Below are 10,888 nucleotides of genomic sequence, written 5' to 3'. Positions count from 1 at the left end.
CAGCGGCGGCTGCGGCAGCGGCGGCGGCTGCGCCCCAGAGCCCAGGGGGACGCGCGGACCTCGCACCGCGGGTGCAGACGGCTGCGGAGGAGACCCCGGGCTCCCGGCCCGGGGCGGGAGAGCTCGGCCAGACGACTGCCCGCCTCAGAGGCCGCCGGCCGCGTCCCTATCCCGGAGTGGCCGACGCCCCTGGAGACTCGCCGTGACACGGGCCTAACCGCGGTGGCCGCGGGCGTCCGGACCACTCGGGCCCGTCGGGCCGGGCCGGTAGAGGGACGAGCGTCCGGGCAGGTGCCGCCCCCCGAGGGCCGGCCGGGGGCCAGGCGCTTAGCCGCGCGGCCCGCGGGCCGGGCTCGGCAGAGGGGCCGCCCGCGCAGCGTCCCCACCCCGCGGGCCGGAGCGGGAGTCGCGCCCCGCCTTCTCCGGAGACTGCCGGGCCGGAGCGGCGGGAGCCCGGACAGCCAGCGCCCGCCGTCGCCCGCCGGGCTCGCGCGGGAGAGCGGGGAGGAGAAACTTTGCCTCTTATTGTTGTTTTTACTCCTTAAGTGTAAGGAACTCTGTTGGGAGGAAGAATGTCCTTCTTCAATTTCCGTAAGATCTTCAAGTTGGGGAGCGAGAAGAAGAAGAAGCAGTACGAACATGTGAAGAGGGACCTAAACCCCGAGGAGTTTTGGGAAATTATAGGAGAATTGGGCGACGGAGCCTTTGGGAAAGTGTACAAGGTAAGAGGGAGAAACGGGAAGTTGCACTTGTGAGATCAAACAGCCCGTGGCCCGGAGTGGCACGAGGATTTCTCGCTCCCGCGTCCTGTTCCTGTCTCTTGGACCTTATTCTGACTTCGTAAACGTACGTTGGAACTTTATTTAGGTTATCATCCAAGCAGTAGCTAAGAGGTAGGGTTTAAGGCTGAACAAAATGGGGCCTGGATGTAGTTTAAAGAGTGGTTGCCAAACGGAGGCAAGGTTTACCGTCTGCTCTGTTAAACGTTAAAGGAAATGAGGGTGTTCTTTAATTTAAAGGAGGGGTCTGGATGTGGCCCTCAAGCATTTTCAAATCAGAAACTCATTATACTTTTCAGTGGATCTCTATTTGTGTACTAGCTGTTTGCATTCGTGTATATACTTACACTAAAGCAGTTCCCTTTTGGGGTCCAGAGTATATATTTGGTTGTATCTATTGCTCATACATAACCAGTCTCTTGGGGATGAGAGCGAAGTGATTGCTACTTGCAGACTATTCTTGACTTGGTGGCTTGACAGCATACTGTAAAATGGAGTGGAATTTCTGATAGAAAATTTTTGGAAGAAAACCTGCATCTGGTATTAGTTTCTAAATATAATTATAATAAGCATTGACTAGAAGTCAATTTCAGGGCTTAAGAAATTAAAAAAAAACATGCACCTACATATATACACATATTTTTACATACAGATATTCATTTCAGTAGAAAGAGGTTTGCTGTTTCAATAGGAAGGCATGGGTTAACTGTTTACTGTCTTGTAAGGAGTATATGAATGATGTCATCAGAATATTTTAATCCTGAAGGGTGAGGATTTTATGAGACAGTTTAAGGGGAAGGACCTACAGGGTTGCCTAGAAGTGAAAATATAAATAACTTAAGTTTATACAGGACTCTGCAGTTTTTAAAGTACTTTCACATAATTTGGCCCCCATGAGAGTTCTGCGAGATATGCAGGTCGGTAGTATCTACATTTCATAGATGGGGACACTGAGACTCAAATTGTTCACATTCACACTAGTCACAGCCTAGATTTGATCTCAAGTCTTCTGACCCCATATTTACTGTTACTTTTTTTTTTTTAACTTTAATGTCTATTGGTAGAAGTGATAGCATTTTTCCTTCTTTCTAAGCATCATCACACTGTCTGCCTTTGCCCTGCCTCTAATGCATCTCACAGCCCCTCATTCTTAGTCTGGAATATCTACTCTTTTCTGTGTGCTTTCAAAACACATTGTTCACCTTGCTTACTATGGCACTTGTCACATGTTAATGTATTTATGTTTTTATGATAAGACTAGGGGCCAAAATTATATACATTTGGGTTAATTCTATTGCCTTAGCACATAGTGCATTTCTCTTTATATTTGTGGAAATGAAGGAATGTGTGTTACCTGCTTGTGAGCGCTACTGAAGCTACTATGTGCTGTGAAAGTTGACAAAGTCAACTTCAGTGCCTAATGTGGAGGGTAGACTATGGATTTCAACAAGAGCTTACAGTATAGAATGTATGGTAGACAGGGCTTTTAGTGCAGTGGGAAGATCACTCCTGGGAGTTAAGAATTGTGTTTTATTGCTGGTTGTCACAAACCAGCTTCGAGATCTTCGAGAAATATAATGTCTTTGGACCTCCTTTTTCTGAGGTGGGAAATCATAGATTTCCCTAAATGTTTAGATTCTTTTACCCATTAATGTTCTGTGAGTATGCAGTTATCTAGGAAAGGCAAAAATAAATCCTCAAGGCATCTGGGATCTGGTAGTTAGAAGGCAGTAGGTGATTATGGGCAGTTTTCATGGTATAAATGTTTTTTTGAACAGGAACAGTGTAATATTAAGACACTGGCTCCAGAGTTGGACTATATCTTGGCTCCCTCAATAGCAGCCTGTGACCTTGGACAAGTTACTTAATCGTTCCATGTCTCATTTTTCTCATCAGTAAGACCTACTCCTTAGTGTGTGAGAATTAAAGGAGATAAAAAATGTAAGACACAAAAAAGGGCTCAGAAAATGGCAGAAAATTACTGTTGTTACATTTACAGCTCGGAAACAAAATATGGGATGGGACAGGAAAAGGGACCTACGAAGATAGTAAACCATTTTCTGGCACAGGCAGATTGTGTGGACATGCTAATGCTATGTGATTTAATTCTTTAATGACTCTGCAAAGTGAATGTATCCTCCTATAGTGGGACACCAATTGAAAAAATTTTGAAAAACAAGAGACTTACTCCATGTAGTTGAACACTATAAGATTGTGTCAAGGATAATTTTTGTGGGCTTGATTATCTGTTTTAGTGTGATACTTGAAGAGTGTGAGTTCTTTGCATCTTTTCTTTTCATCTTTCATTTTTTTATGCTTTCAAGGAGTAAGCTCTGAGATTTTTTTAAAAAGAAAATTTTAAATTTAAACTTATCTGACCTGTTCTGCCTTTTTTGTAACCTTTTTTTATTGTACAAGATTCTCTAGGAATTTTAAATGTATAGACTTCTGTGTAAGAGAAAAAGCTTTGATAGCTTTTTTTTGTTTGTTTGTTTTGTTTTTCTTTTTTTTTTTTTTTTTGCGGTATGTGGGCCTCTCACTGTCGTGGCCTCTCCCGTTGTGGAGCACAGGCTCCGGACGCGCAGGCTCAGCGGCCATGGCGCACGGGCCCAGCCGCTCCGCGGCATGTGGGATCTTCCCGGACCGGGGCACGAACCCGTGTCCCCTGCATCGGCAGGCGGACTCTCAACCACTGCGCCACCAGGGAAGCCCTGATAGCTTTTTTTACAATTGTATGTAATAGAAAACTATTTCTGAAGTTGATTCCAACTGTCATTTGCTTATGGAAATTAGTAACTGTTACAAAGGTTAAATTTCTAAATAGGCAATCATTTTTCCGTCATATTGTTGTATGCTCTGCACTCAGTCCTGCACTATACAACTCTGTAACAGTTACTCTCTTGCCTGAAAGATCTTCCCAATTTTAAATTTATTTTCTCTTTTTAATAGTATTATTTGACACATAAATGAAGATATGTAGTATCCCTCACAATTTTTTATGTTTAGATTTCTGTTGCTTTTAACAGAAAAAAAAAAAAAGGAATGACATGAAATGATCTGTTGAATTGAAGCTGAACTATTGACTGTGTGCTGGATGAAAGTGATTCTTTTTATGTCCCTGATGGGCATGCACTTTTTTTAAAAAAAAAGTAGTGAAATATATAATCTTTGTATTGAAAAGTACAAAACATACATGTACGTTTAGCAAACAATAGTAAAGTGAACTCATATTAACAACCATCAGAGTAAAGGAATTCTGCCAGTACCCCAGAATCCTTCCCACCTCCTTTCTGAATTACTTCCTCTCTCCTCCTAAAAGAAACCGCTATCCTATCTGTACGTTTTTCATTTCTTTCCTTTCTTCATAGTTTACTATCTAGGAGTGTATAACTAAACATGATAACTTTAGTTTTGTATGTATTGAGTGTATTTTGTGTCTTGCCTCTTTTGAAATCAGCATTATGTTTGTGAGGTTTGTCTTTGTTATCGCTAAAGCGGTATGTAGTTAATTGTTGCATAGAATTCCAATATATGGTTACATCACCAATTATTTACCATTGTACTGTTAATGGATATATCAGTTGTTTCCAGTGTTTGGCTTTTATACACAGTACTGGTGCATATATGTATGAGTTTCACTAAGACTCAGGAGTAGAATTGCTGGGTTATAGGGTAGTGTATCTTTAATTTTACTAGATGATGCCATACTATACCAGTTTACACTCCCACCAGCAGCGTATGATAATTTCCTTGCTCTGCATTCTCTCCAACATTTGATATTGTCAGAATTTTTAAGTTTTGACAATCTGATGTTATAGTTTTCCTTGTGCTTTTAATACATCTTTCTCTGACTGCTAATAAGTGATTCTTTCCATAGGTTTATTAGTAATTGGAATTTCTTCTTTTGTGTTCAGGTTTCTTGTTCATGTTCCTCTTGGATGTCTTTTCCTTGTTTATTTGTAGTGTATTCTGGATTTTAACCATTTGCTGGTTATAGTTATTGCAGATACATTTTCATTCTGTGCCTGTCTTTTCATTTTCTTTATGGTGTCTTTTTATGAACAGGAAGTTCTTGACTTTAATATACTCCAACTTTGTTTTTTCTTTTTCAGTTAATGCTTTCTGTATTGTATTTGAGAAATTCTTTCCTGGAGTGTCCTTCCAGTTGTTGGATGGGATGCTGCCTGATTGATGAATCACCTAATAAAGCTAATTAGATCTTTGGAAAAAAAAAAAAAGAAAGGCTTTCCTAACCTGAGATCATGGAGATAATCCCCTATTTTATCTTCTAAGAGCTTTATGATTTTGCCTTTAACATTTAGGTCTACAACCCTAAATGTTAAAATAGATTTTTGCAAATGGTATGATATAGGGGTCCAATTTCATTTTTTTCTCCAATGGATACACCATTGTCCCAAGACTCATCACTGGGGGAAACTGTTCTTCCACTGCTCTGCAGTGCTGTCTGCAACATGTGTCTGTTTCTGTGATCTCTAGTCTCTTCATTGATCTATGAGTCTATTCCTTTGTCAGTATCCTGCTGTCTTAATTAGGAAAGCATTGAAACAAATCTCTGCTAGAGAAAAACTTCCCCTTGTTCTTATTCAGCAGTGTCTAGTATATTCTTGGCCTTTAGTGCTTTCATGTACGTTTTAGAATTAGCTTAATTGAGTTCCACAAAAAAACCTGTTGTGCCTTTTTGAAGGGGTTTTATTGAATTTATATTTAGATCAACTTTGGAAAAATTAACGTCTCCCTGATACTGAGTCTTCCTACCTATGCATATGTTTTATCTCTAGGTCTTTTTTTAAATATCTCTCAATAATGGCTTATAATTTTCCTCCCCAGAAGTCTTAGGAGCTCAGACTACTTCGAGAGTCTCTTAAATGCTTTGTTTTTCCTATTGGAATTTCTTCCTTATTTTGGTTATGTACAGCCTTCAGTAGTCTTCTGAGAAAGGATGAATGGAAGGTTTGGTTTTTAAGACCAGGCCTGTCTGAATATGTCTGTATTATAATGTCATACTTGATGTATAGTTTGGTCGTAGAATTCTAGGTCAAAAATACATTTTTGAACTAGCGTTGGTGAGGACAAAGAGCAATTGAGAAAATCCCCATCCCTTACTTATGGCCAGTCTTCCAAAGTGATTGTATGAATTTATACCCCCATAAGTAAGGGATGGGGATTTTCTCAATTGCTCTTTGTCCTCATCAACACTTGCTATTGTTATTAATACTGTTATTAATATTTTATGTTAGCCATTCTGGTGAGTGTGAAGTGGTTTTATTTACATTTTCCTTATGACTAAAAAAATTGAGTCATGTGCCTATCGAATATTTGGGTATTTTCTTTTTTGTGGAAATTTCCTGTTTGCCCATTTTAAAAAAATAGCTGTATTGAGGTATAATTTATATAACTCAGAATTCACCTATTTTATGTTTATAACTTGATGAGTTTTAATAACTTTGTACAGTTGTGCAACCATCGCTACAATCTAGCTTTAGAATCCGCTTTTGACCACCTGAAGTTCCCTTGTGCCTATTTACAGTCAATTCCTGTTCCTGCTGGGGTTTTCTTTGTCTGATTACTAATGAGGTTGAGTTCCTTTTTATATACTTATTGGCCATTTGGATTTCTTCTTTTCTGAAGTGCTTGTTAAAGTCTTTTGGATTCTTTTTCTTTTTCTCACTGATTTATGGGAGTCTATATATTCTGTTAACTAATCCTCTCAAGTTATATATGATGCACATTATTTTCTCTTGCTTTGTAGTTTGTCTTTTCTTTCTCTTTATGATATCCTTCTTTTGTATAGACATTTCAGATTTTAATGTAATTCAGCTTATTAACTTTTTATACTTAGTGCTTTTTGTCTTAAAGTTTCCTTACCCAGGGTGATGAAGATGTCCTCCTCTGTTATGTTCTTAAAGTTTTATGGTGTTGCCCTCTTCCTATACATTAGGTCTGTAATTAAACTAATGTTGGTTTTTGTCTATAGTGTGAAGTAGGGGTCCAGTTTCATTTTTTCTGTGTAGATACCCAGTTGTCTCAACACAATTTACCGAAAAGACCACCCTTTCCCTATTGCTTTGCAGTGCCTCCATCATATGTCAAATGTCCATATACACATGGTATATTTCTATGAATTTCCTATTTCTTTAGGATAAATTCCTAGAAGTAGAATTGTTAGGGCAAAATACGTGAGCATTTATTAATGTTTACTGTGAAATTACTCTAGAAAGGTTTATAAATTAATTTTTAAATTAATTTTTAATTATATTGTAAGATGTTATGGAAAAACCTGAATGAACTTTTTGGCCAATCCAATACAAATAATTAAAGAACTTCTATTTATTGGGAAAATTAACTTGTTAGAGATTGAAATTAGTTTCTTTGACCATTACTCTAATTATTGTTCCTTCTCTTCTCTCCATAAATGTAACTATTATCATCGGTTTCTTTTTCTGTTTGTTTTGTTTTTTGGGTTTTTTTTTGGCCGTGCTGCGCAGCTTGCGGGATGTCAGTTCTCTGATCAGGAATTGAACCCAGGCTACGGCAGTGAAAACGCTGAATCCTGTCCTCTGGACCACCAGGGAACTCCCCATCATCAGTTTCATGTATATGTTTCTAGATGTTTTTCTGTGTACTTACGTATATATACATGGGTTATACCTATTGAAACAACCCAACAATGGTCTGTTTCTGTGCCTTTGTTCCTTGACCTTTTTCAATGTTAGTTTTTATCCTTTTAAAAAAGTATTTGCTTTTTTAGTAGACAAAAGGAGTATCTGTTTATTTCATTTTCCATTTCTCTCATTTTTAAAGAGATTGCCGTTTAAAAATTAATTGAATTATTCATATTCTAATAGAGTTGTTTTCTTGTTGATTTGAAAGTACTTTTTATGTACTATGAAAATGAGCACTTTATAATAATGGTGCAGTTATTTTAGTTACTTTAGTTTATGCTGCTTTTTTGATATAAAGACATATAACGTTCTTTATTCTACAAAATCTGTCAATGTGTTACTTTGCTTTTTTTCCTTCACTTTCATGCTTAGAAAAGCCTTCCCTACCCAGAAATTAGATAAATATTTATCTATATTTTCTTCTAAACTTCTTAATAGTTCAGTTATGAAGAATTTTAATTTTAATTCATCTGGACTATAGTTTTTTTCTATGGATTGATATGGCGCTCTATTCTACCCTAAAAAAACCAAAAATATATTTTCTCTATTTCTAGAAATGTAAATACTATTATTTTGAAAATATAGCAAAGTATAAAGAAGAATGTATAAAAATAATTCTACCTTTTAGATAACCTGTTAATTTAAAAGAACTCAAGGATATACTCATGTGGTTAGAAACTTGAACAATACAAAAAATGATAAAATTGAAAAATGAAAGCCTTCCCCGCCAGTCTTTTTTCCTGAATTTAGCCACTATAATAATATCTGTGTATCTTTTCAGGTAAAGTTTTATGCCTGTATGAGCATATATACAAATGCTTGTTTGTAAAACTGAAAATATATCAACACATGCACGTTAGTATATACAGGTGAACTTAACTGCCTGTCAAATTGATAGCATAATCATACTGGAAAAGTGCTTCAAATGATGTTTTTAATTAATTAATTAATTTTTGGCTGCGTTGGGTCTTCATTACAGTACGTGGGCTTCTCATTGTGGTGGCTTATCTTGTTGTGGAGCACAGGCTCTAGGTGCATGGGCTTCAGTAGTTGTGGCACGCAGGCTCAATAGTTGTGGCTCGTGGGCTCTAGAGTGCAGGCTCAGTAGTTGTGGTACATGGGCTTAGTTGCTCTGTGGCACGTGGGATCTTCCTGGACGAGGGCTCGAACCCGTGTTCCCTGCATTGGCAGGAGGATTCTTAACCACCGCGCCACCAGGGAAGTCCCAAATGATTTTTGAATAGAGTGCTCTGACTAGTGGGATATATTTAAAGGATAAAAAGAACAGCAAAGAATGCTTGAACTTTATTAAATAGGTTTGTTACTAGTAGTGATACTAATGTTATAATTCTGAAAATACTTTATATGTACTATAGGATAGAGCAAATTAATTATTATAGTGCTGTTTTCGGAACTAGGGTTGTAACTCGGAGAAAGGGGTTATAAGCATGAAATGTAAGGAGGAACCCTGTGACATTGATTTTTGAACTGGAGGTTTTAGTTTGAACTCGTGATAAAACATGCACTCATGCCCCCAACACACACACACACACACACACACACACACACACACACACACTACATATATACATATTCCTGTTTTCCACTGAAAAGGCCTAGAAGTAATGATAACTAGTACTCCTAGCTCTTGGTTTCTAAATACCATTCCCCACTAAAAGGAGCCAGGGCTCGTTGAAAAGTCTGATCCAGGTCTGGGCTAGAGAAGTACAAAAGTGATAAAAATTGAAAAGTAAAAGCCTCCCCACTACTCGTTTTTTCCCAAAGGAGCCTGGATATCTTGGACCAGAAAGCAAAGATATGCTCAGAAATTAATGGGGACATGCCCAAAGAATACCGGTTAGTTTTGAGCAACAAAAATATCAACAAAATAGTAGCCTAATAGAGGAATGCTAGTTGGTTAATATATAAAGATTGATAAAATTAGAAAAACCACTATTTTGCAACCACACTATAATAATTCAAGCAAAAATTATTGATGGATGCTAAAAAAATCATTGTGTGGAAGGCTGTGGAAGAACATGGTTTCACCCCGTAAGTATCGTAAGTAAGTATCACCCAGTAAATGTACCTTTTTGGTAGAGAGAGCTGATGGATACCATCTTAATCAAGTGATCAAACCTGGGGTTAATCAACAGTAACAGGAGGAAATGTATTTTCTGATGTAATTCAGTGGGAACTGTATATAATCACCAAATGTAGTATTTTTGTTAAAGATATTTAACCTGAATCTGATAATGAGGAAACAATCAGACAAATCCATGGTTTGAACTTTTAAAAATGTAAGCAATAAAGGAGTTTTTTTTTTTAGATATTTGAGAAATTTGAATATGGAGTATATATTAGATATTGTATCAATGTTAAATTCTTTGGGTATGTTAATTATATTGTGGTTATATGTGAAGTGCAGCTTACTTTGCAAGTGGCATAGTAAAAAAGAAATGCATGTGTGTGTGTGTTAGTATATACATATCTATACACATACATACATATCTTTTACATATATATGTAAAATATATGTATGTGGATCTTGTGTGCGTGTATTGAGAGTGAGAAAAGCAAATATAACAAAATGTTAATCGGTGACTCTGGGTGAGGGGTGTATGGGTGTTCACTGTCTGTTCACTCAACTTCTCTGTAGGTTTGAATTTTTCAAAATAAAAAAGTGAGGGGTCATATTTTAAAATACTCTTCTACACATTGCTTTATTTCACTTAACAGTTCTCCTTTTCACATTTTTTCCCTCCCTCTATATAGTCATCATTTTTCTCTTTCTCTTTTTCTATGAAAGGAGAAAGAAAGTCTCCTTTCAGAGTAGGCAACTACTTCTGTACTATTACTAAAGTTATTTGGTGTTTATTAAATACCGCATTATGTTTTGTACTCAATACCACATGAAGTCCAAATTCCTAGCATGTATACATTTATGTTTTAAAAGAGGTAACTGAAACTTTGGATTGCAAAAATAGCTTTAACGTGCTGGCTTTTCTTTTTTCCTTCTTTGTAAAAATCTTAGTATTTGTGTGGAATAACTTACCTTGACAGCAGCATGTTCTGGTCCTTTTATAATTTAACGTTGAGAATGGTTGTGTGGCAATGACCTTCCTTACCATCTAAAAGCCTTTATTTTTCTTGAGTTAATGTCCAGAAGTAGTACATCTTTGTCGTATTTTTAAATATTTTTTTGAAATTGTCTTTTCGTGTTCTCACTTTTTCATCTTTTCAACTACATAGCCTATGCAAATTTCCACAGCTTATCTTTCACACAATTGTCAATAATGTTTCAGTTTATTCAGGTTGCTCCGAGTCAGCAAGTCCTTGAAATAAGTGGGAAAACTGTGTGATCTGAGAATTGGTAAAACATTTTGGAAACTGCAGATTTAGCCAACATTAACTTATTACTGACAT

The 10,888-nt window shown here is 37.3% G+C and overlaps 1 protein-coding gene across 2 annotated transcripts in view; it reads left to right on the top strand.

The window, feature by feature from the left end:
- Positions 1–10,888, top strand: part of SLK (STE20 like kinase) — a 57,094-nt gene continuing 46,206 nt past the window's right edge. The window contains exon 1 of one of the 2 annotated variants that reach the window (XM_067709486.1): positions 1–722. In XM_067709486.1, coding sequence (XP_067565587.1) covers positions 573–722 — 150 coding nt within the window. In that variant the 5' untranslated portion in view covers positions 1–572. The remainder of the gene's footprint in view (positions 723–10,888) is intronic. The other variant, XM_067709487.1, reaches the window with a different exon arrangement.

The sequence above is a fragment of the Pseudorca crassidens genome, chromosome 16, assembly GCF_039906515.1.
Source record: "Pseudorca crassidens isolate mPseCra1 chromosome 16, mPseCra1.hap1, whole genome shotgun sequence".
Taxonomy (NCBI): domain Eukaryota; kingdom Metazoa; phylum Chordata; class Mammalia; order Artiodactyla; family Delphinidae; genus Pseudorca; species Pseudorca crassidens.
Note: the sequence above shows the minus strand (reverse complement) of the source record. Positions and strands in the feature narration are given on the sequence as shown.